Consider the following 26,388-nt stretch of genomic DNA (forward strand, 5'->3'; position numbering starts at 1 on the left):
CTATTATCCTAGGATCCTCCAGCAATACCCCAGAAATGGTGAACAACAATCTGCCTCTCTGGCCCAACACCAGCTGCAGACCCTCTAAACCTGTCTCAAGGTCAAAAGATTTCCTGGTCAGGGAGATGGCACTCTTATGGACTATAGCAACACCACTGCCTTGACCACCCCAGTCTAGCCTGGTGCAGTACTGAAAACCCAGGTGGGCATAGCTGGGTAAGATATGGGCCACCCAGCTTTTTCGCCCAAGTCTCTGTAATGCCTGCTGGATCTGCCCATTCATCCACAATCAAGTCATTGTTTTCTTATGGGCAGATCTGGCGTTCTGCAACAGCACCACTAGACTGGAGGGCTCAGTCAATATGCTACCAGTGGTTTGCAGAGATATGAGAGAGTTGAAACAAATAATGCAGACCAAACACCTAAGCCTGTTTATTTTTCATTATTTAAATGAAAGCTGATCTTCTTGGTCTGTCAAAATAACATCTTTTTTTTGGAATATATTTGGTTCTCTGCAGTTACTTGACACACTTATAAATGTAAACAAGAATCAAACCCTCTTCTGGAACTGATGTGTATAATTCCCTTACAGAATGCAAATGTATCTGTACAACTCATTCCAAAGTTGCTGATAATGAAAAGCCTCTGGTGGGGAGGATGGTAGCTGACCTGTTTGCCATGCCAACAACTGACAACTTCTCTACCTTCGGGGCATGTCAGTCATTTGAAGTGGAATGTCTCTGAGAGCGAATGAGATATGGTGCATTGCTAGACGGAAGCTGGTTCCCAGCTGATGTCAGGCAAGCAAAACACTTAAGAAAGGGTGAATGCAGTTCAACTTCTGACTTGGAAACGGCTAGTTTTTAATTCATGCTTTCCCACTTCTCCAGTGGGCTGGAATGTTTACAGCATCAACTGTTATTTCTCCTGGGCCATAAAAGAACACGTTTTACCTAGAGGCAATACATAAATCAGGGCTCATCCAGACTTGTCGTATGTCTAGAAAGCACAGGTTCAAGCATTTTCCCCCTTGCTCTGCCACTTTCCCCAGAAAAGCCAGCTCTTCAGTGATAAATCAGGCAAATGTCAGTTCAGAGAAAATCCGATTGACATTTGGTCCGATTCAGTGGTAAATTATGAGTTTCCCTAGGGGAAAAGCAGCAGGGCAGGGACAGGTCTGTATTAGCCCCCACTATCAAAGGAGCCTAGTCCATTAGGGCAAATGAGACACTGCCCCACCAATCTCAATCTGTCCTCAGCCAGCCTCTACTTGCCTGTTGTCTTAGTCAAAACCAGCTTGGGGTGGGTGGGTAGCATTAACTGTCCTCTTCCTCCTCCTCCTCCTCCATCTCAGTGTTGCCCTTATACTCCTTTGTAGGGAGGAAGAGGATAGGGACAAACTAGAATGAGTTGGCTCTGGCTCCTGTTGTTTTCTTCCATGCCTTCCACCCTAGCAGTCCCAAAAGGGAAGTAGCCACCACTGGTTACTATTGCTGTTCTGTATCTGGGTGAAACACAGTAAAGCTGTGAATGGGATGTTTTGAAATGGGTGCATTTATGCTACTGTTTCTTCTGACGCATGGACAAGTTTGTGGGTTAAGAGCTCAATTGCATTGCAGTTAGTTGGCTACCCAGCTAACAGCGCCCCCCTTCCCCTAGCGCCCAATCACTTGCATTAGGAACCCAGTCAGGGTTCTGCTTAGAAGGACCTAGCACATGTTAGCCCACTGCCAAACATATCTTCCAGAGTCTTTTTGGTAATAAAAACTACCTGATGGAGACAATTGTCTTTTTTATTTGCTTTAGTAACTCTCCAGCTATTCAGCAGAATGTTTTCAAACCTGTATTCTTCCATCTTAACCTGTTCTGTACTGCTGTCCTTATGCTACCAGATTGAAGTTTCAGGAGCTAATTTATCACAGATTACATCACTTCTTTCATCACTTGATGACATTGTTTTAGGACACTGATGAATGTGTGAACTGTCTGTACTGAAAAGCAGGGGTTTTTCCCCCAGCTGGGGAAACTGGGTTGTCCTTAAAGTGGGAGAAGTGGGAGTTCCTGCACCTGTTTTTCTAGAAAAGAAGCACTGCTGAAAAGTGTGGTGGTAGAGGTGGGGAAAACAAAAGCTCTGAGTTTTCTTGATATGTAATAACTGTTTCACACATACAGTACATGCCATATCTGAATAGTGAAGAAATAGAGTAGAATTATGTGTGCGTGAATTTGCACTAGCGCTTACCTAATCCCGTTGGAACAATATCACTGTTGCATATTATGTGTAAATTAAAAATTTCAAACTCTACAGAGAGCAAATATATCTTCCTTTTTCCTAAATGTGTTAGGTAATTTTTGACGAGAAAATATGTGTGTAGAGATTGTTGCAAAAAACATGCATTGAGCGGTGCTCAGCATCTAAAACTGCAGGGTTATTTTTAATTTTACCTTGCCCTATGAGTAAAGCAATGATATATCATATTGGCAAACAGTATAAAACAACAGTAACATTTATGAAACCAAATACAAAATGCACCACAAGTTTGTGGATCAAATTACCGTATTTTTTGCACCATAACACTCACTTTTTTCCTCCTAGAAAGTAAGGGAAAATGTCTGTGCGTGTTATGGAGGGAATGCCTACGGGTGGCATGCCTACGGATTTTCCTCCTCTAAAAACTACATGCGTGTTATGGTCGGGTGCGTGTTATAGAGCGAAAAATACGGTAATACACCAGTGTGCCTGAAAATCCTGAGTGAGTTTTAAGCAGGTTATAATAACAACAACAATTATTATTATTATTATTATTTATTATTTATACCCCACCCATTCGGCTGGATTTCCCCAGCCACTCTGGGGACACTCCCCAGCCAACAGAATAAAACATCAAACATTAAAAACTTCCCTAAACAGGGCTGCCTTCATATGTCTTCTAAAAGTCAGATAGTTGTTTATTTCCTTGACATATTATGGGAGGGCATTCCACAGGGCGGACGTCACCACCAAGAAGGCCCTCTGTCTGATTCCCTGTAACTTCACATCGCACAGTGCAGGAACCGCCAGAAGGCCCTCAGAGCTGGACCTCAGTGTCCAGGTAGAACAATGGGGGTGGAGACGCTCCTTCAGGTATACTGGGCAGAGGCCGTTTAGGGCTTTAAAGGTCAGCACCAACACCTCAAATTGTGCTTGGAAATGTACTGGGAGCCAATGTACATCTTTCAGGACCGGTGTTATAGGGTCTCAACAGTTCCTAAATCCAAGGCTGTCACTTCAGGCTATGCCCAGTCACTTTAGGATACAGCATTTACTTTTTTCAATTTTTCTGTTTTGCATGTGGGGCTTATTGGTGCTTTTTTTTGTGACTCTGCACAGTTGCTTTTAGTATGAGGTTCATTAGGAAAAAAAACTCCACCCTGCAAGGTTCCCCCCCCCTTTTCTTCATACCTACTGATTCATTCTACTCCACCCTTCTCTTCATTAAGCGTTTTATGCAGAAGGCACTTCTTCTTTTTAAAAAGAAGTCCCCCCCCCTTTAGCAAGTCCCCCCCCTTTAGCTCTTCCGATGCCCTCCTGGCAGCACAGCAGCTTGGCACCTTTGGGCAGGCGCCTTGCCTGGGTACCACGGGGTGAGTGGGTGTGATTTCACAGTCTTGCTTCAGTTAGCAGCAGAAAATAGCTTGGAAATATACTGCTCTTAAAAAAAAAAGATTAAACGTGAATATGAATAACTTACAAATGAAATGATGTTCTCTGTGTAGGTTTGGTAAACATTTTGAGAATCAAGATAAGGCTGTTTCTGCATGACTTGAGCCAACAACCAGTACAAATGGAAGGAACTTCCATATGGATCTGGTATAGATTGCAAAGTAATATAAGGTTCAAGAGGCATGATTTACAGTGTGTCTGCAGTGTTAAAACAATGCTGTGTAATGGTTTACTCAAATTATTATTGGGGTTAGTTCAACAAGTTGGCATGCCTACTTGACCAGTTTTTCAACAATCTGACGACTTAATAAAGTTAGCCTGATTTAAAGGAAATCTAATCCAGGGGCGGACTTTGGTAATTTTTGGTAATAAGATGCCCTTAGCAAGGCCAAAATTTGGCACCCCCAAACAGATCTTCTCAATTTTGCACTGCCTCGGCTCAGCACCCTTGGGGGGGGGGAACTGCCCACAGCACCCTAAATCTGGTGCTGTCCCATCAGATCAATCTTGTGTGAATGTGAGAGGTATGGTCCATTCATGAGAGCATGTAGAGGGGGAACAGACATCACTGCAAGTTTCCACTTGCCAAAGTGTCAAGAAGTAATAATGGCGTAGAGCAGGGGTAAGCAACCTAAGGCCCAATCACCTTCTAAATCGGGCCTGTGGACGGTCTGGGAATCAGTGTGTTTTTACATGAGTAGAATGTGTCCTTTTATTTAAACAGCACATCTGGGTTATTTATGGGGCATAGGAATTCGTTCATTTATTTATTTTTTAAAAATATAGTCTGGCCCACCACATGGTCTGAGGATGGTGGACCGGCCCATGGCTGAAAAAGGTTGCTGACCCCTGGCATAGAGCATGTGAAAGAGTACCTCTACCTTGTTTGAAATAAGAGCAGAAGCTCCATGTCTCCAGAGAAGGAATCCAGGGATGCCCTTTCTTAGGCAGATAATGTGGTTTTCCTGGGATGTTTGAACCTTGGCATCTTCCTTTGTATGTCATAGACCCTGGAAGACTGCTCTTTACTGTTTTAAAATTTGGATGTGGAAGAGAAAATATTTTATACTCTTCTTTGGATGTTTTTAGATTATGCCTCTTTGCTTTTTGGTTCTTTTCTGAAAATGAGGATGCCTAATCTACTTTGCATGATTCTCCTGATGATGACAGAGATTGTAAGTGCTCTTATTGAATATAAAAAGCTTATAGCGATGATGAGAAACTATAATCCTGGTATTTCTGTCTCTTTCTAGATAACCATTTGCTCAGAAATACGTGACTGAACGCCAAAGAATTTGAACGACTTCTGGAAGAACAAATCTAGTTTCCACAAGATCAAATCTGTATTAAATGGCTGATAAACAGATCAGGTAAAAGCATTTCTTCTCTCAACTGTTGTCTCTGCTTCTGGTTCCTTTTGTCCTTCCACATTTGCTTTTCTTCATTCGTAAGGTCCACAACACATCCCAAAGTACTCTCGTCTTTCTCTACCCCTTTGCCTTTCTTCATTATTGCCCCTGATGGTCTTGTGGTTGGAACAGAATAGGAGGAACAGCACATGGAGCAGATTCAAGCATTCAGGCTGCAATGCTGTGCCCACTTAGCTGAGAGCATGCCCTGTATTCCATGGGACAGGAATACTTTTGATACAAGGACCCACATGCTTGAAATCATATCTGCATAGGTGATTCATAAGCTTTACACATCCTGCATGTTTGGGAGACAGGCCCAGTTGTTAGTTTTTGAGGTGGATAGATACACTTTTGCACTGGGATGCAAAGAGTTGGGTTGTTGTTTCTGTCTGCACCAGGTCTTTTCTGTTCCCCTTCTTTTGGCAGCCACTTGCACTCTACAAAAAGCTAGTTATCAGGACACTCCATGCAGCAGCATACAATGCAATGTGAGTGGATTCAGCCGGGGAAAATTATTAAACAATCAAACTCACACTCATAATGCACTGTGGAATTACTTTCCATGAGTATATGGGCCTGTTTGTCCTTAGAACTAGATCCATGTTAATTTAATCATAACTTGATTTAACTCCCATTGAAATCAGTGGGAGCGAATTTCAACTTAAGTCACTCTGGAACTAACCCTATAATTCTGACGTTTAAAATAGAAGTAAGATAAATAAGTTTTGTATGATACTGGCAATATTATTAATTTATTTTAGAGGCACAGGAATGCACCTTTGAAATACCAATAATAAAAAATTGGGGCATGCAAACATCTTTTAATTAATGTACATATTTATCTGGGAAATAGAAAGTCTAGAGGAGTTAAAACAGGCCATATGCAGCCTCCAGCCAGATTTTATCCAACACTTCAGGTCCCCTCCCAACTATCAGCAGGGAAGGAAAAGGACTTTGATGTTGTGCAAGGTTGTGCAATTTCAACTCTTTCCTCTGTGAGAAGATCAAATCAGGGAGCAAAATGTCTCATCGGAATTCTGCTTCTTACAAATATAGTATGCATGCAATTTAAGGCTGCAAAGTTTGAGGCTATAAAGTAAGACTGTGCAGTGATCTTACTTTAATTCTTCTGCTGGGTTTACTGAGCTCTTTTTGCCTTTTGCACAGTCAGGACAGGCAAATGATATTGCAGAGGTTTTTTTTGCTGCAAACGTTGCGGGGTGGGGGGAAGTATGAGGAAAATGGAAGGTGAAAAGTTGAGTGGGGTTACTAAGAAATATATTGCCTGTTTTCATGGGAAATAGCTTTGTGAGCTTGCCTATATATTACTGGAAGGCGATCCATGACAGCTTTCCACTGGGTGAATATTTACCAATCCTGGGTTAAAGCAATGGGTGATGTTGCAGAAATTATATTAAACTGAGGCATAATATCTTATAGTAATGGCATGTTTTTCTAGGGGTTAAAGTTAGTGCTATAGAAAAGCTTAATAGGTGTTATGTGCTAGGGAGAGTCTTATCCCACCAATAGTCTGACTGAAGCATTTTGCACCAGCTGGAGTCCCCAGACCAGGCCCAAGGGTAGCCCCATGTACTGCACATTGCAGTAATCAAGTCTAGAGGTTACCAATCTTCTGTGGCCAGATCATCCCTGTCCAATAATGGTTATAGAGAATGTAACAGCCATAGCTGGTAAAAGGTTTTCCTTTCAAATGAGGCTGCCTGACCCTCCAGCAACCAATTTGGATCCAGGAAGAAGTTAACAATTCCTAATATGCTATACAAGCAATAAGTTATCTCCTCTTTGGTAGCCAACACACAAAATTCTGGGTACTACTACTACTAATAATAATTGAATTTATATACAACCCTATACCAGGGGGTATAAGAGCAGTTCACAGAATAAAATCAAGATATAAAACCACAAAATACATAATAAAAACACAATAGCCCCCCCCCAAAACACATTTTAAAAGGGCATAGGATGTAAATCAGATCAACCAAAGGCCTAGTTAAAAAGGAATGTCTTTGGCAGATGCCTAAAGATGTATAATGAAGGCACCATGCAAACTTCCTTGGGGAGGGCATTCCACAGACAGGGAGCCACTACAGAGAAGGCCTGTTCTCATGTTGCTACCCTCTGGACCTCTCAAGGAGAAGGCACACGAAGGAGGGCCTCAGAAGATGATCTGAAGGTCTGGGTAGGTTCATGTGGAAAGAGGCGGTCCTTGAGGTATTGTGGTCCTGAGTCATTTAAGGTACCATATATCAAACTAAAAACTTGGTCCTCAGCATATCTCTATTATTTATGTCACCATTGTTGTCTTAATAAACCAGAGTATTTTATATTTTGTGGGTTTACAGTTGACCAGCAGGCAATGAACTACAAGATGTTAGGGCATAAACCAGAGGTGGGGAACGTCTGGCTCACTGCCAACCTTGGCCCGACAGGCGCTCCAAGTTGGCATGTGAGGTCATTCCCCGCAAACCACAGCTGCCTGTCACTCACTGGGTGATGGTTACAGATAGGTAGCCGTGTTGGTCTGCCATAGTCAAAACAAAAAAAATCCTTCCAGTAGCACCTTAAAGACCAACTAAGTTAGTTCTTGGTATGAGCTTTCGTGTGCATGCACACTTCTTCAGATATTCTTCAGATAGTATCTGAAGAAGTGTGCATGCACACGAAAGCTCATACCAAGAACTAACTTAGTTGGTCTTTAAGGTGCTACTGGAAGGAATTTTTTTGTTTTCACTGGGTGATGTTAGCTGATGGGTTTAGTCCTGCTGGATGCTTGTTCCCTTTGGGGAAGCATGCTGGGGAAGCAGACTACTCCCCCCCAACCCCATGGTTCAACTTTGTCAGGTGGGTTACTCTACCCACTGGGGGATGGGAGATGATGATGATCTGGCCCACTAGGACGAAAAGGTTGCCAACCCCTGGCATACGCTATAATTATGTAGCTAATTTGTTGTTTTGTACCGGCGCTGTGGGTTAAACCACAGAGCCTAGGACTTGCCGATCAGAAGGTCGGCAGTTCAAATCCCCGTGACGGGGTGAGCTCCCGTTGCTCAGTCCCTGCTCCTGCCAACCTAGCAGTTCGAAAGCACATCAAAGTGCAAGTAGATAAATAGGTACCGCTCCAGCGGGAAGGTAAACAGTGTTTCCGTGCGCTGCTCTGTTTTGCCAGAAGCGGCTCAGTCATGCTGGCCACATGACTCAGAAGCTGTACGCCGGCTCCCTCGGCCAGTAAAGCGAAATGAGCGCCGCAACACCAGAGTCGGTCACGACTGGACCTAATGGCAGGGGTCCCTTTACCTTTACCCTACCGTCACAGCAATCGGTGACTTTAGAATGGAATCAAGCAAGTGTTCTTGCAGTGTCTGTTTAACAGACAACAGAGCTGTTTAACAGACACAGAACATATCACAGCAAATGGCACGTAATGCTCAGGTGAGTTGTCAAGGCCCGACTTTGATACTTCTGCTTAATGGCTGGCTCTTCCGAATCAACCATTTTGGGTGTGCTGCCAAACCTTTCCTGAAAAGTGAGTCTCCCTCTGAGAATCTGAGCAGCTTTTCTAATTGCTGTTGCCCTTTGAGAAAATGCCTTCTGATCCTTTGGCTCTGCTTACGTCCAGCCATTGTCTATTTCACGAGTGATTTTCCAATTTCATTGTTACCTAAGAGCAGCTTTTGTAGAGAGAGCCTTAGCTAGACAATGAGTGTTGTCTTCTGACAAAGAGTTGGGGATTTTGTTATTTTAATGGTTTCAGGGAAAAGAGATCCTCTTACTGGCACATCTTATAATTGAGACAACAGGTTTTAATGTGTGTGGTTTTTTAAAAATGCAGGATAGGACAACACAGAGAACTACTAGCTGTGTGACAACAAAGTTCCTTGGTTGCCCCCTGGGATTACTTTTTTTGAGTGAAAGACAAGGGAAGCGCAACCCTTTTGATTCTCTGACCTGGACTCCTTAAAGGCTTTTGGTGCCATCACAAATGGTGTCCTTCTTGATATTGATTGTCTAGGGTAGGTTTGAGAGGCACTGCCCAGCAGTGGTTCTACTCATTTTTGGATAGCCAAAGTAGGGCTGGGATAATACTCTTCTCACCCCTTAGTGCTTTGTGAGTCCACAGGGTTTCCATGCTGTTTAACATCTACATGAAGTTGCTGGGAGAGGTTATCCTGAGATTTGATCTGATTTGTCACCCATAAAGAGATGGCACCCAGCTTTCTCTCTCACTTTTGTTGGACTTAGCTGAGGTTGTCACAACCCTGAACCATTATTTGGGAGTGATTATGGGCTGGGTGAGGGTGAATAAACCAAGACTCAGTTCAAACAAGAATGCTGATAGTGGTTCATTCACCCAGGTGATTATTTTCAGCCTATTTTACATGGGATTCCATCCCCCATAAAGGACCACAGTTTGCAATCTGGGGTGCTTATTGATCCAGCGCTTTCATCTGAAGCTAAGAGACCTATGTTCCTCAAAGCGCTGTTATCAGCTTCAGCTAATTCACCAGCTGCAACCTTGTTTGGGTGGAGATAGTGTGGCTACAATTACCCATGTTCTGGTAACCTTCCATTTTATACTATTTCAATGCATTGTATATAGACCACCCAATAAAAAAAGTCTGCAAATACAGTTGTTCCAGAATACGGCACAATACTAATAGCTGGTGCTGGGCAGTTTGACTATATTAGATGTGTCCGCCCAGTTCTAGGCCCAATTTAAAGGTCTGATTTTAATCCATAGAGCCTAAATCATTTGGGACCAGATTGAAAGAAATGCCCTCTGCCATATGCATGTGGTGGAACTTTAAGAGCCTCTTCAAAGACTTTGATTCAGGTGGCCCTGCCCAATGAAGGATTGCAGATAACCAACTGGGGGGGGGGCTTTCAATAGTGGCACTCACTTATGCAATAGCCTTCCCATGAAAGCTAGCCTTGCACCCTCTTGGTCAGGCATCCCCAAACTCGGCCCTCCAGATGTTTTGGGAGTACAATTCCCAGCATCCCTGACCACTGGTCCTGTTAGCTAGGGATGATGGGAGTTGTAGTCCCAAAACATCTGGGGGGGCTGAGTTTGGGGATGCCTGCTCTTTGTGGTCTTTTTGGTGCCAGACAAATACTTTTCTATTCATCCATGTGTTCTGTGCAACTTCTGTAGTCTGGCCCTTTCAGATTTTCTAGTGTTTCTGATTTTGAGATTTTTCATGGTTTATTTTGTATGTAGGTAAATGTCTGGATTTATATTAGTCCAGCTGCCTGGCTGTACATAACTGATAATATTTAGACTGCATAACACGCACCAGGGAGTGTGGGTTGGAGAGTGAGAATATTGGTTTAGACCTGTTTGCTGTAAGAGATTCTTTGTCAACTGCGGGACTTGACATCTTTCTGCAGGGCCTGCAAAACAGAGCTTTTTCTGCCTGGCCTTTGGTTTGGACTCAGTCTGACCCTTATGTTTCCCTCCCCTTATGGTTTTGATCTATGGGCTACTTTTAAAATGAGGCTGCATTTTAAATTGTATTTTAAATTGCCCCCCCATTATGTTTTTATTGTAATTTTACTGGTGTTAGCTGCCCTGAGCCCTGCTCTGGCCAGGGAGGGCGGGGTATAATTTTTTTTTATTTCTTCTTCTTATTATTGCTCATGTATCTTGATTGAACATATGGCTGCTATAGTTATTTCACCTTTTGATGTCTTCTTGTGCCTCTCTAACACTTTTCCTCACAGTTTACCTGCCAAGCTGATCAATGGAGGGATAGCTGGACTAATTGGGGTCACCTGTGTATTTCCTATTGACCTGGCAAAAACTCGCCTACAGAATCAGCAGAATGGCCACAGAATGTACACAAGCATGTAAGTACCTGAGTTACAAAGTGAAAGAAATTGTGTAGTAGTTATTCATCAATCATTTCTTTTTTGAACAATCAATTTGCACAGTAAAGCTGCTTTGCAGTACTGTGCTTATTTTTTTCTTATTTGAACAAGAGTTTTACATTTGGGTCTTGCACTAGTTGTTTAGTAGTTGTTTAGAACAGAGAATTTCTTTCTCCTATACTACTATCAAATGTGCAACAGTCCTTCTCCTGTCACCCACCCTGTCATCTCTTATTATAGAACATGATATATATTTTTTTAAGTTTCAGTTTTAAAAATTGAAACGATTCATGATTAACTTCTTGGTTATCATTTGTACAGGGTATTAACTTTAATAATTGAGCCATCAAAAATCCAATATAAGCCCCTACTTACTCAACATTCCTAATGGATTACAGCTGCAATCCTATGTGCACTTACCTTTGAGTAAGTACCATTGAACTCAGCGGATGCTTTTGAGTGGACAAGAATAGCATTGCACTCCATGCCCCCCGTTCATCTGTAGGCTTTAGCATGGGGACAAGCAAAAAGCATTAGGTACATGATTCCAAAGAAATCTGTAGATCAGGAAAGCAGTTTTGCTTCTGGCATTGCCTTTTAATTAGCTAAGGATAACTCCTGGGGGTTATTCTGATATGTCTTATGAGAGGCAGTTCATCCTTCAGAGAGAGGTGCTGTTGCTTTTTGCTGCACCTGGTCTTGTATCAGTTTTTACAAAGACTTCCATTTTTCCACCAGCATAAAACTGGGGGGGGGGGGGAATGTTCCATCTCTTTTCTGCCTTTCTAGTGAAGCCTGCTGAGGTGTATGAATTGCCTGCTCTTCTCACCTGCAGCCAGATGACTAACACAGGACAAAGAGCAGCTAGCTGAGCAATGTGGCCAGACTTCAAACACTATTTGTAATGACTTATGTTGTGTCAAGGGACTGAAACTATGTTTAAAACCCCAATCAGTGACTTTCCCTGCCCTCCATCTTTTCAATAGGTCTGACTGCCTTATCAAGACAATCCGTTCCGAAGGGTATTTTGGCATGTACAGAGGTCAGTGTTAAGCTGCATTATTATGAATGATTTATTACAGTAGTAAGCCTGGTTGGAGAAGGAGGAAAAGATGCTATTCCTGGATTTGGGTTGCCAACATTTACTCCTGGCATTCTGTGCCTTTAGGATCTGCATGGTAATTTGAAATTCAACAGGCAAAGCTTTTCTCAGACCTAGAGCGCTAATTTTTGTGTAGGTTTGCCTATGGGGTGAGATATGGTGAATAAGAAGAGCAGAGTTCCTGCACACCAAGGTGGCATTGGCTATGAGATTTGCCCGCATCATTTAGTGAAGTGCTTTCTTGTTTCTTTTTGTTTCTATCCTTCTTACTTTATGCAGATTTATTTGACATCAGCACACTGATTCAGTTAATTAATCAGTTAAAACAACTGAATCAACTAATGTAATTGGAGCAATGCAGTAAGGGACTATTCCATTGGAAAGAAATATGAAGCAGAAATGGACAGAAAAATGCAGACGAACTGGAGGGTGCCACTTGATACCATCTTTTCCAGGATTCTTTTTCTGGAGATTTTTATCTTTAGCAAAATCTAGCTTAGTTTATCTTCACTGCAAAGAGGGTAGAATTCTAGACACTGACTTGTGCTTACAGATGGTATTTTTTTACTTGAGTTGAAGAATTTTTGCGCACACTAATTTCGCATGCAATGTTTTGTGGCGTTTCCCAGTTTGCAATGAATATGACTTCTTCCCTCACTCTTTTTTACTGCTGAAGTGTGTTGTTCTTCCAGACCACACCGTTAAGAGTTTGGGTTATGCCCTGAATAAAAAACACTTTTGTATCCAGTGCCAAATTCAACCAAATACTGGATGGAAAAAAGGCAGTATCATCAGATGCAAATACTTCCCCAACAGGAGACTGCTTGAAAATAAACTTTATAGTGGGAAAGTATTTTGGTTTGTGTTTACTTTGGTGCGTTCAAATTATTGACTTCAGAATGGCTTTATAGGACAATCTGGCTTGGAATTTCTTTCTGTGGAAAAAGTTACTGCTACTTTTGCTTCTTATTTTGATTCTGACTAAGTGTGTGGAAGGGATTCTTTTTATCAAGATGGAAACCCCACACTGCAGTTTTTTAAGCGCCCAGGCTCCTATACAAGGGGATCAGCAATTGTAGCAGTGGGTTCCAGAGGCTAATTCTTGGTTGCTACAGTTGCTGGTTCTTTCCTAGGTGGTCTCCTATGACTTTAGTGGCTGCGTGAGAAGCTGAAACCCAGCAGGTAGAGCTCTTCCCACCACTGTATCTACACACTGAGGAAAAACTTCATCTGTGCTGAATTTTTGCTAATCATGCAGCTGTTTAAAAGCAGAAAGGCTCTCTTGGATAATAAAAAGTAGTTGGTGCTTGCAGAGGGGAGGAAGCATGTAACAAATTAGCCAATTTACCTTTCAGTTAATCTTACATGTCTTATCTATCTTGGCTTGCATATTTCTGTGTGTGGTCAGAGATCAAAGACACATAGCTGGAGTTCAAACAGCTGTAAACCTTGGAAGTTTTTCATGTGATTAGGAGGGTGCAGTCACAACTGGAATCTCATTCATTTTCTTGTAGTATAGAATTGCAAGAGCGTGCAGATATTTATCTGTTTATAAGAAGCATTCATGCAGTAAACCATGGTTGTATCACCTTGGCAGTACAGTTCACTATTGACGTTTACCTTTAATTAGTTGATTACGCAAGTCCAAGTTGAATGACCTTTGAAGTTTGTTTCTCCCAGTTGAATAGGATCTTACCAGATTTTGGTCAGGTTTCCCAGGAAAGGGGACTAGTTTTGGGCAATGGGGATGCCATGACTGACTGTTGAGGGCAAAGTGTTCTTGCTGCCAAGTTACAGGTGGGTGGTGGGCAGATAGACAGAGGTGCGTGGAGTGGGAGCTGCATTAGGATTGGCTGGTTGAGCAGTTGAGTGGAGAACAGTTCCTAGAAAGGGAAGCAAATGGCTGTGTTTTGTGTCAGCTCTGACAAATTCATTGTAACCAGCAAGGAGTTGAGATTTTACTTAGTGCCAAGCTCATTGTTCATCATGTGCCCTCTCTGGACATGTGGGGAAATATAAATGTAGAAAACAGATAACTTTACTCTGAGTCAGGAAAGGGTGGGATTCCTTTGCAGCTCCTTAAATATCTCAGTACAGTTTCTGGATGGCAGCTCCTATTCTAGTTAGCCCTTGGACACTAAGGGCATGAAGCTTCCCTCCAGTTTGCTCTGCATTGGTTTCCTTTTGCGTTGTGAGTGTGCCAGGGCCAAACCTTTGCCAAATTGTCTCTGTAGCGCAGAACTGGAGCAGCGAAGACCACCCAAGGCAGGCAGCCTTCTTACTAAGAATACCCTCAACGTCATCCCCGGGCTCCCACTGTAACAGGCAGACTATTCCTAGCTGCTGGATGGAACATAATGAGGCTTTATTTAACTTCAATACATAGTATATTTATATACTTTGTGGCTGTTCTATAACCTCTCCGATTGTGTCCTCCAGCAGGACGCAGTAGTACATTGATGCAGATCCCACTTGCGTCAAACATCAGCTCTGCTGAAGTTTATTTTCTCTTTACCCTGATAAATGCAGATAGGTGCAAAAATATGCATAACCCTCAGATTCGTGGACCACAATTGTGTGGATTAGGACATTGCCTATACACAACTGCATATATTTTTGGTAATATATTCTGATAACAAAAGTAGAAGCTTTGTTGCATTTGCAAATGTATGGCAGGGAATTAGATGACTGATGCAGAAGGGAAGAAAAACCACACATTCTATCTGGTTTCTTTCTAATATTTAATGCTTCCATATGGCTGACTTTTTTTTTAAAATAAACTGGTTGACTTGTAAAGTGCATTGATGATGAGCAAAAATTTCCCAGTGTTGATTCATTACCAATTAAAGCAACAAATTAAACAGTACTACTTTGCATGAGAAGGGTGTATATAGAACAAGATTTTATAATAAAATATATTTTATGAGAAATGCTGAGGATTTTGTTAAATGGAAAGGAATACATGAAGCATTTTAGTAGAGCAACAAATCAACCAGGTAGTTGTTCTTGATGTGTAGTCAATCTATCAAAGGTTTATGGGGCCCTTAGTAAAACCTTATAAAATGCTGGCTTTATGGTGACTGTCTGCTCTGCCTCCCAGTCATTTGCTGGCATCCGAAGCCTGGCAGCCTTATTTATGAGCAATTCTACATTTCAGATCTAGTAAATTAGGCAACGTCTAGCATCAACACCCCTGGCCTGTATGCCGAGGACTGCATTTTGGAGACTAAAAAATACTGGGAGTCAGTGGAGGTGTGCTTGTCTTTCTCCAGTGATTTGCAGCCACATTGGGTTACTGAGGACAAGGATTATTATAGCTCCCCCTTCCCCCATCAAGCAGCTTTGCTGAAAACATTAAAGATTTAGAAGAAAATCACAGATTGACCTTTTATCTGGAAATACATTTTTCCTGACTTTAATTCATTTGAGATACAAACCCAGAAGCTGTTTCATTAGTATTAGTATACAGTGCACCAGGTTTTTGTGTGCTGAAAGGAGTTCAAGTGGGAGAGTGCCTAGAGCGAGATAAGCGCGCAACCCCAGAGTTGGTCATGACTGGACCTAATGGTCAGGGGTCCCTTTACCTTTAGCAAGAAAGAATATGCCAGTCTTTGATAGCCATTACCTAGATGATAGGAATCAGTGCCAGCTCTACGCTCAACCACTTTCCTTGAATGAGCTCCCACGTCTGCTAATACCCATTCCCATTACCTTTCCCTTTGGGGCCCAGCCTGCCCAGCTGGCTAGAGGGGAGAGGTAAAGCAAGATGAGGCGGATGTTTCTCCTCCTTGCTCCCGCTAGCTTAGAGGGCCAGGTGAACAAGTGAAAACAGCAAAGAAGAGAAGAAACAGGACTCCAGTGGGTGGCAGTGGTTCCCTGTTGGGTGAGGGCTTCAGCAGCTGTTCTGACTCCTGACCCCAGGGATGCCTTTAGCACCATGTCTAGTTTGGCCCTGAATCACAAGTGTAAGCAACCTTTAGAGGAAGAGATTGTTCAGGAGATGGCTCTTGCCCTAATCTACTGCAGATGGCCCTTCATCATGCAAAGTACTCTGTGAATTCTGCATAGTTGGGGAACAAGCAAACGAGAGGTCATAGCGGCCGAAACTGGATTCCCTTTCCTAAGTGACCTCAGTGGTGTGGGTCACTCTTGTGTCACTAATGCTGCTTTCCTTTGTTATACAGAGCAGCATACAGTTTGTAATGCCTTCAGAGGGATTTGCTGTTTGTTGCTCCCGATAATAGAGTACACACATTCACCATGTGAACGTCACGTGCTGTTTACATACCAGAGGACAGAGTTGGGTGTGTGCCTACTCTGTTGAAACTGGAGAAAGGTGCTTTGGTATGGTCTGCCACAAACTAGCTGCCAACCCCTGATGCTGACCCTGATAGGGATGCATAGATTGAACACACTTTTTGAACTGAGGCAAGTTTTAGTTTGGAACAAAGGAGCTTGATGCCACAGTTAGGTCAGTGTATGCTGTTAATTAAGTAGAGATGCTTATGCAGAGTTCCCACAGGAAATACTTCTCTCTCTTTTTTGTGGTGCAAAATAAATACTTAACAAAGTGCTTCGCATTCATGAACTCAGCAATTTTTACAACAATTCTATAAAGTAGATGAGTACCTTAATAAATCCTATGCCACAGTGTGGCGGGGAGGCAATTGGTTTGGATGGAAATGGGTACCACCACTGCCTTCCAACATAGCATACATTTTGTTTCTGGTGTGGCTCCTAGAATTGGTCTGCATTTCTAGCTTCTGTTGATTCTACAGTGCCTTATCTCCCCCAGCTCAGTTTTCTGGTCACCAAGAAAACACTTTTTTTTTAGCTTTTCAGTCTTCCCTAATGCTCTTAATGTTCTGTTCTCCATATTTCGTGCCCAGGGGCTGCAGTGAATCTGACACTAGTGACTCCAGAAAAAGCCATCAAACTAGCTGCCAATGATTTCTTCCGGCATCATCTGGCCAAAGATGGGTGAGTGTGATAGAGGGCACTGTGTATAATGTTTTCTAGGAGGGGTGGCATGACTGGGATATTTTGATGGCACCCCATTGCTTCCAGTGTGGATGCACTGAGGCAGCTGTCCATAGTACTTGGTATTGTTGCCATTGAGTCAAGTGCAGTCTTCAGCTGCTTGACTGCGCCTGCTTTGAAAACAATGGGATACCACTGACACATTTAATTTATACCACAGACAAGTGTTTCTCTTTGTTTTGGTGGATGCACTAGTTTTTGGCTGGAGGTGACTTGTCCCTATTTTGTGGAGACCAGTGCTCAAGACAATATTATTCCCTTTCACTTACTAATTTATTAAAGTAATATATTGACATTCATCTGAAGATCTCAGGGCAGTTCACAACATAAAAATACAAAATAAAAACACAAAATGCATAATAAAAACAAAGCAAAGCAATAACCCCTCCTTCCTACAAACACATTTAAAAGGACAAAGAATGTTAATCAGCCCAAGGCCTGGTTGAAGAGGAACATTTTTGCCAGGGGCCTAAAGATGTATGATGAAGATACCAGGTGAGCCTCCCTGGGGAGAGCATTCCGCAAATGAGGAGCCATTGCAGAGAACGACTGCTGGTCACATTGGGGGTCTCCTTTGAGAACAAGGTTGGCATCTGAGTAGACTGGTTTGTTCAGTAATGATTAATATATTGTAGCTCATTACAGAGAGATCATTTTGGGGTTCAAATGTTAAGCTTATTAGAAATAATTGCAAAAGAGAGTATGCAATATTCAATATCTAGTTTGCCCAAGGCCAATTGTGGAGCTATTCATGGACTAGGAAAGACGCAATTGCATTTCTAGGTTGATTGTCACACACTCTCCTGGCAATTTCCTTGGACTGTTTGCAGGTCACTATGCATACCATGAAGTCCTCCTACCAGAGATGACAACCCCAGTAACTGCTGCCTTTTATATGTCCAAAGGGACAGTGACCATACTTTTCTGTCTGCAGCATTTGGTGGGACCTGAGATATTTTTTTGCAGAGGCAAAAAGTTACCTACCCTCTCCCTGCATGCCATGATGCTGATCGGAAACACCACAGCTATAAATTTTCAAGCACATTTAATTTACACATTTAAAGCATCATCGTCACATTTGGCCCTTAGCTGAAACTAATAAAGGTATTACCTCACTATTACTTTTGGATGATCAAAAAGAAGCATTGAGTAGTAGAGGTGTATCTGAATTTCACAGAACCTTTATACAACAGAGTAGATGTGTCATTCTGCACACTTGATCAAGATGATGCACGGGAATTGAAAGTGAGAGGCTGCTGACTGAAAGGACTCCTTTGCATCTCAGCCAAGGTTACTTTGCCACCAAATGTGGGAAAATATCCAAAAACAAAGGCAGTATCTGTGATTTTTCATGTGTTAATGCTTAGAGGCCCTTTGTTTCTGCTGCAAATTCTAGCTGCTGAAGAATTGCAAGTTTGGCACTAACAAACAGAGGTGAAACGGATTTATTTATTTACTTATTTATTCATTCATTCATTCATTCTTTACCAATATATTATTTGAGGAATGGCCTTGTGCAAAATGATACAAGAGGTGTATCCTCTGGAGACTGCCTTTGGGAATCTCATTTAAATTGTTTCAATGACCTTCAGAATTCCTAAGGACGTTTCACTAAGGCAAGGCACTTAAAATTCACTTTAAACTTGGATTTATGCAAAATTCAGGGCCTGGGAAATAGATTACAAACGCCATTTCTTAAAAGCTGGATTGTGGCCATGGGTGGAATGCAAATCTCATTTCAGCGGGAGGAGTATTAACCCATCTCTTTAGGCTGTTCCCCCTTCACTCGAAATAGGCTCCACTTCGCCTGCTTGCCTACCAGCAGGAGAAAGGATTTGAATGCCTTGTTTCTTGGATGGGGAAGCAGTTAGTGAGAAAATGGTCAAAGGCGGAAAGGGGTTAAGAATACAGAGAAGAAAACCTTTCCCTTGTAGACAGCAATGTGGGGCAGAAGATTACCCAGTGCCTTATTTTTCTGTGGAAAATGCTCTGTTCCATAAGTTCATTAGTAATGATGAATGAATGCCAGTTGCAAGTACAATACAGTGGTACCTCGGGTTACAGATGCTTCAGGTTACAGACGCTTCAGGTTACAGACTCTGCTAACCCAGAAATAGTACTTCGGGTTAAGAACTTTGCTTCAGGATGAGAACAGAAATTGTGCTCTGGTGGCGCGGCAGCAGCAGGAGGCCCCATTAGCTAAAGTAGTACCTCAGGTTAAGAACAGTTTCAGGTTAAGAACGGACCTCTGGAACGAATTAAGTTTGTAACCAGAGGTACCACTGTATTAGGTAAGCATGGGAGTTTAGCTTCATTAACTAAATACAAGTAAAGCAAACAAGCTAAATTAGGTCACTCTCTAGGGCACCAGAACAATTTCCAAAGCAAACTGAACATTTGTCAAAGCCAATTAATATAGGAAAAAATTCTATTATTATTTTTTAAATAATTTTTATTAAGTTTCATATTACCAAATTAAACACATCAAACCAATTAATCCAAATTATAACAATACATATCATGTAATCCAATTGTATTCCAAATTATAAATTTTTGTGGGGGGTACCCATGCTTCTTGATCGGCAGGAGTCCAATCCTTGAATATTTGTACTGCTTTCATCTTAAGAATGATATTTCCAGTCCCCTCTTCTCAATCCTTGTCATTACTCATTTTCCTTTTCATTCACCTCCGAGTTGCTCCGCAAGTGGGTTGAAAAAAACAGTCTTATTTGTGTTTCTGTGTGGGCTTTCTGCTGCTCTCTCGTAAATCACTCTCATCCAATAGTCCAGGCATTTCCGCTCGAGCAAGCAATCGCCATTTTGTCGTTCCGATGAAATACAGTCTAAAAGCTCGCTCTTTAACTTTCCCGACCTGTTGCATCGTAAATTACTCTTTTTCCAGGAGGGCTGCCCCTTCCAGATCACAATCTCCTCGAAAATAATAAATCTTTGGCTCGCCCTCCACAAGACCAAACCTCCTGCAACACAGGTCTCGTATCAAATCTCCATTCTTACTGCGTCACAGCCCTTCTTCTTTCCAAATCCTTCACAGAGTAAAACCTTTAAGTTCATATTATTCCCACACAATTCATTTTTAGTCCCATTTGCAATTAGTTGCTGTGACGGATCTTCTAAGAGGGAGGGTTATTAGTTAATCACATAGAGCAAAAAAATAAAAAGTCATTCCCCCCCCCCCCTTTCAGTTCTGTTGCATTCCATTCCACATACCATGTCTGTAGTACTTTGATGTAATCTTCCGTGTCAGTCTTCTTCATTTCAGTGGTAAAATTGTTAGCAGTTAAGAACCTCCTGCCTCTCTTGAAGCATGTGTGTTATCTTTCACCAATTTTTTTCCTTTTAAGTAACGCAACTAGTTTCGCACCTGGAAGCAGCTTCGGAGGAGTTCCAAGGCCTGCCGAGGGTTGTGCACCCAGTGCCTCACCCCCTCCTTCTTCCGAACTCAGGGGTGATTTACGGCAACAGCGTGTGAAAACTGCATCTCTCCCCCCTGGAGAGATGAAGGGAGACTGATTTACTCCCCATAATCAGCCTCTAATTACCTCGTGGGGGCTGGATAGATGTTAATATCAGCCATCTTCCAAGGCGCCCCTAGCGGCCCCCCCCAATATAGGAAAAAATTCTAGTTCAAAATTTTCTAGAAGACCATCTGCAGCTGCATTACAGTTTTTTGTTTTTTAAAAAATCAGTTTCACATTTCCCAACATATTTTAGCCTTTTGGTATACTAAGGTACAGTATGCTAAACACTCTGACCATTACTATGTGCAATCCTTGAGAGCTTGCATCAAAAGGTAGTTAATCCTAAAAACACAGGTGGTTATCTTTTTTTTGTTTGTTTATAAAAATAGTAGCCTCTTGGGTAGTGCAATATAATAAAGGTAGAAATGCTTTCTGTTTATTGAACCTGTCAAACACAGATACCCTCAAGCTATTTCAAGGCACTCTCTGAAACAATGAAGGCTAAATATATATTACTTTTTCAAGCCTAGAAATACCACTACGCTTTGGAATGAGAAGCTGCTTGGATGCAGTCCACAGGCAGCATCACCTCTATGACTGCTGTGTTTGGTCTTGTTTTCATTTCTCAGTTCAGCCCAAAAGTTATAAAAAATTCAGTTTGTAACAATGCCAGCCCAAATTTCAAGCGGTGGGAGTAGAAAGTTGCAGTTTTTCCCTGATCCACTCCAGAAAGAACAATTTACTCTGTGTTAGAGAACGTGGCTAAGCCCTAAGAAGGTCCACACAGAGTTTCAGTTCTCATTCTAATGTGTGTATATAACCCACATTTGTTCTGTAGCTGTGTTGATTATGAAGACCACTATTTGATAGTTTTCAGATGGCACCATTAACACGCTGCATAGTTATTAGCCTAATAGTTTTATAACTCCTTCTCAAACATTGTTTCTGTATGTAGTCTAAATTATTAATTTCCTGGCCCACAAGCACTTGTGTACCACAGCCTATGTATTTACAGTAAAAATGACCACTGAAGACAGTCTCCAAGGTCAAATTGCTTGTAGGATGAACGTAACATATTTTTCCGTGTATAACACGCCCTCGTGTATAAGACGCTCCCTATTTTGGGGGACTCAAAATTCAGAAAATGGGGGGGGTGGAGATTGATCAGAGTTGTTGAGCATTTGGGGTGGCGGAGATTGCTGGAAATCACTCACCCGCCTGACATATGCTGCCACTTGCATGCACCGCTAAAGCTGCCTATCGTCTATCCCCTCGCTGGCAGAAGCCGCCAGTTGCCCGCCCATTTACCACAGCGACACCCAATCAACACCAGCCCTTGCTGCAGCCACCAGTGACACGCCAAATAGCCGCTGACAATCTCCAGCTCCCGGCAGCAACCAATCTCACGTCCCCCCCATGCACTATCTGTGTATAAGACAACCACCAAAATTTAACATAGTTTTTAAATAGAAAAACCTCAGCTTATACATGGAAAAGTACAGTAAGTTCCTTTCTTGGCAGACATTATTAGCGTATTGTGGACGTCCAGTTCTGTGGAACCGGTTTTACTTGGTAAAAACATCTGGCTACAGGGACTGCTTTGCAGCATCTTAGATATGCTTGCAGAAGGATAAAAATGGTAGCACTGCATATTCACCATGTGCTATATATGTACACAGAGATAGGAAATGCATTAGCACTCAGCCTGTTAATGCTGTTGCAGCTTTTGTAAAGAGACTGCAGAGGCAGCAAAAGTCCACCGCTGTTGTGGCTTGAAATTTAATGTTTTCATTAAGCATTGCAGCTCACAAGTCCAAAAGTAGAAGCAGTTGAATTTCACGGACAGTAGAGCGGTGATGTTAAGCAAGTGTCTCCAAGACTTTGAAAATGACCATCATGAATGAAGCAAGCAAGTTATATTATTCCCAGGCTGTATTGCATTACATAGCTATGACCTCTACACGCTGTCAGTAAAGAACATCATCACACTAAGGAATCCTGACTTGTCTCATGAATTTCATGTTGGCTACTGTGTCTCAACGTTTCTAATTAAAAAGCATTGCTTTCCAAAATCACTTTCAAGCATTTGAAAATATTGCTGCATTTCGGTACCATATCATCACTCAGGTTTACTCCTTCCTGTGGTATCACATAACTTTGCTTTTTTATCTTGACCTTCACTTTGTTTGTTGTTCTAGAGTGGGGCTGGAAAGCTGCTGATTTTAGCTCTTTCTCTGCCTAGCTGCTAAGCATTATTGCATTAGTTGTTTCTTTGTGGACGTAATCAAAATCGGCAGGGAAACCGATATCTTTAAACCACCCCACTTCCTGCTTTGTGTTCTATTTTGCTTGGAGAACAGAAATACGCAACAGAAATTGCCTAAATTTTAAAACCATCCAATTTGGAGGCCATCACTGTCTCTTGTGGAAATGACTTCCATAATTTAATTATGCATTGTGTGAATAAGTATTTTCCTTTATCTGTCTTGAAAAAATTAATATTCTGCTTCATTGGATGTCCATGAGTTCTAGTGTTATGTGTGTGAGAGAAACTTTTCTTCATCCACTTTCTTCATACCATAAATAAATTATTTAAGTGTCTATCATGTTGCCTCTTACTCAGCTTTCCCCTAAACTAAAGAGTTCCAAATACTATTACCTTTCCTCATAGGGGAGCCCCTTGATAATTTGGGCTGCCCTTTTCTGCATGTCCAGAAGTGTACACAGCATTCCAAATGCGATAGTACCATAGATTTGAATAACAGCATTATGATACCAGCTGTTTTATTTTCACTTCCTTTCCTAATGATCCCTAGCATGGCATTTGCCTTTCTCGTGGCTGTGGCATTCTAAGTCAACATCTTCATGAAACCTATTAATTAGGACACCAAGGTCTCATTCCTGGTCTGTCACCACCAGTTCAGACCCCATAAACATTTATGTGAAATTAAGATATTTTTTTAACCCAACATGCATCACTTTACACTTGTATACATTGAAATGCTTTGCCATATTACTGCCCATTAGCTCAGTCTGTTTGGAGTTCTTCGCAATCTTGCTTTGTTTTAATGACCCTGAATAATTTAGTATTGGCCACCTTACTTCACTGTATTTACTGATCTTGATTATATACTCTTGCTTGAAATGGAAACTGTCGCCTTGCTGAATCAGACTAAGATCCACCTAGTCTTAGTATTCTCTTGCAAATATCCCAGCAACCAGCAGGTGCTTTGCGTTCTGCTAGAAATAAGCCAGTTGTCCCCTAGTAGACTATGCACTATCTTCTACTCACTGTGACAGAAATTAAGTTTGTGTCTCGTTTTAGTGACTTTCAAAAAAGTGACTGCAGCATATGTTTCTCAAAGGGTTGCCACCAACTTTCCCCCCTACACTTCAAGTTCTAAAGCAGTAACTCCCTGAAGATATCCACATTTTCTCCTAAATTTGTGAGGTGGCTTAAGAGCTTTGAGGGGCGGAGAAAGAATGCAGTGGATTCTCGGGTTGTGAACGTGATCCGTGCGGGAAGCACGTTTGCAACCTGCAGCGCCGCGTCTGCACACGCGCGAGTTGTCATTCAGCGCTTCTACACAGGCGCAAAGTGCGATTTAGTGCTTCTGCACATGCGCCAGTGCCGAAACCCAGAATTAACCCGTTCCGGTACTTCCGGGTTCAGCATGGTGCACAACCTGAAAACGCGCAACTTGAAGTGTCTGTAACCCAAGGTATGACTTTATAGAAAATGGAGGCCCTCCCTACCAGATTCCACTTCCACATGCATGTAGCTAGTCAACTGCAATAATGAATTGTTTGGGGAAAATGTCAACAGCTCTTTAATTTCCCTCCACACCAATGTGATTTGATATGGAAAAATTCCTTCCTATGTTCTCAAAGGAGAAATCTATATTTAGTGGTTTAATAATCTTCACTGCGGCCTTACACCGATAATCCCCTCAGATGAGAGGAGGATGAATCCAAAAAGCAGCCATGCAGTCTGAGAAATTAACTGCCTGTAGTTCCCTGAAGCAATTCTGTTATATCTTTAGGGAAGTCAACAAAGTACTTGAGGAAGCTTTCAGCAGTGGCAGTTCCCTTAGGCAAGGGGGGTGAACTTTATGCTACCTGACTTCTTCCACAGGGTTGAAGTTGTTGACGGTTCACAGATGCTAAGCTTCAAAGCTGTTGTGCTTGGATTGGAAGGAGTAAACTTGACAGGCCGCCGTTTGCACCTTTAGCTGTTAGGGCAAGTTGCCATCCATTGGCCAGGATCCTTGGCTGTTCTAAATCTCCTGAGGAAGTACAGCAACTGAGCAGTTTTGTGTCTGGAGAATTTTCCGTATTCGTAAAGAGATTTTTCTCCTTCTTTTGGATCTCTTTGGGCTTTAAACCAAATTCACATAGCCTGCTGCTTCCTGATGTTTTTCTCCTTACTGTGGGCAACTAAAGTGATGATATAAGTTTATCCTTATCCCTCCCATTGCAAAGTGCTGGGATTCAATGTGCCAGATAATATTCTACTAATTCAAAGCACTGCAGTACATTTGGTTATTGCAATAGCAGCAGTTTCTTCTTAGACAGGAGCTTCCCAGTGTTGTTGTAGCAGCAACGCAGGATGTTAAATGGGAAGTATCTTAACAGGATCCCCCAGATGTTGGGAGGGTTTTCACTTTTGATTGCCTAGTTTGGTACAACGGTTGCTGTCCCATCTATGCCAATCCTGCTTCTCCATTTGAGAAGCGACTATCATAGCAATTGACATACATTGTGGGATGCTAGTGATAATGTGCTGAATCAATGTGTCTGTTCATAGAAGCAGCATAATTGCTGGAGGAAGCAGCCATTGGGAAATGCCTTCATGGGTGGATCTGCAAGCCGGCATCTGAACCTTGCTAATACAAGTAAGCAAGGTGGACGGCTACCTGAAAGGCCATATAAAGATAAGCCTGATAACCAGTTTAAACCATTCTTAAACCTGAGTACTGGTCTAAATGGAGCAGTTGTAAGGTGACCTCCCCTCCCCCACACCTCCAGTAGGATTACCAACTTCTTGATTAATTGGGGTTAGATGAAATAGTTTTCAGTTGAGTAAATGGAGCTGAACACATGGACAGATTCTGCACAGCTCCATCAGACAATCACATCATTCCAGAGTGGAAAGTGCCAGGGAATTTGGATGGGACACAGTGAGAAACTGTTCTCTCTCTCACTTAATGTGTGACCTTCTAGTAAATGGAAATCTTACTGCCTGCCTTAATGCTGCAAATTAATAGGAAGCAGCGCAGGAGAGCGTGGTCCAGTGATACAGCTCCACATGCAAATGCAGGACTCTGCCTTGGTTTTCTACTGCAGGCAAAGTGTAATGCGGTTTTTTTGTTTTGTCTTGTTTTGTTTTAAATGGACTCCCATTATAAATGAGATGTTTAATATCCTGCAGGTTTAAGGGACTAAAAGTGGACAGGTCATTTCAGATCTCCAATTCTTTCTGATTTGTTTTGCCTTTGATCTATCTTAGCCACTTGGTTATTTAGGCTGTCCAGTTTGTGATCCCTTTTAAAGAGTGGTGGGGAAGGTGTGGCCCTGCAGACATCAAGGATGCTGTTGGACTTCCAACACCTATCAGTCCCAGAAAACACGGCCAATGGTTGGGGTGATGAGAGTTGGGGTCTAGTAATACCATTATCTTCTGGACGACCATATGTTCCCCACCTCTGCCTTTTAAAGAACCTAATGAACATCTTATTTATTTACTTTGTTACAACACCAGCA

The 26,388-nt window shown here is 42.1% G+C and overlaps 1 protein-coding gene across 3 annotated transcripts in view; it reads left to right on the plus strand.

Annotated features, from left to right (window-relative positions):
- SLC25A22 (solute carrier family 25 member 22) overlaps positions 1 to 26,388 on the plus strand; it is a gene marked incomplete at its 5' end in the record, with an annotated part of 67,000 nt that overhangs the window by 31,247 nt on the left and 9,365 nt on the right. The window contains 4 exons of one of the 3 annotated variants that reach the window (XM_081903080.1): positions 4,957 to 5,073; positions 10,858 to 10,983; positions 11,991 to 12,046; positions 16,996 to 17,086. In XM_081903080.1, coding sequence (XP_081759206.1) covers positions 5,054 to 5,073; positions 10,858 to 10,983; positions 11,991 to 12,046; positions 16,996 to 17,086 — 293 coding nt within the window. Of the gene's footprint in view, positions 1 to 4,956; positions 5,074 to 8,473; positions 8,566 to 10,792; positions 10,984 to 11,990; positions 12,047 to 16,995; positions 17,087 to 26,388 lie in introns of those variants that run through there. The other 2 variants (XM_081903081.1, XM_081903079.1) reach the window with 2 other exon arrangements.

This window comes from Podarcis melisellensis (genome assembly GCF_964234715.1).
Source record: "Podarcis melisellensis genome assembly, chromosome: 1".
NCBI lineage: Eukaryota > Metazoa > Chordata > Lepidosauria > Squamata > Lacertidae > Podarcis > Podarcis melisellensis.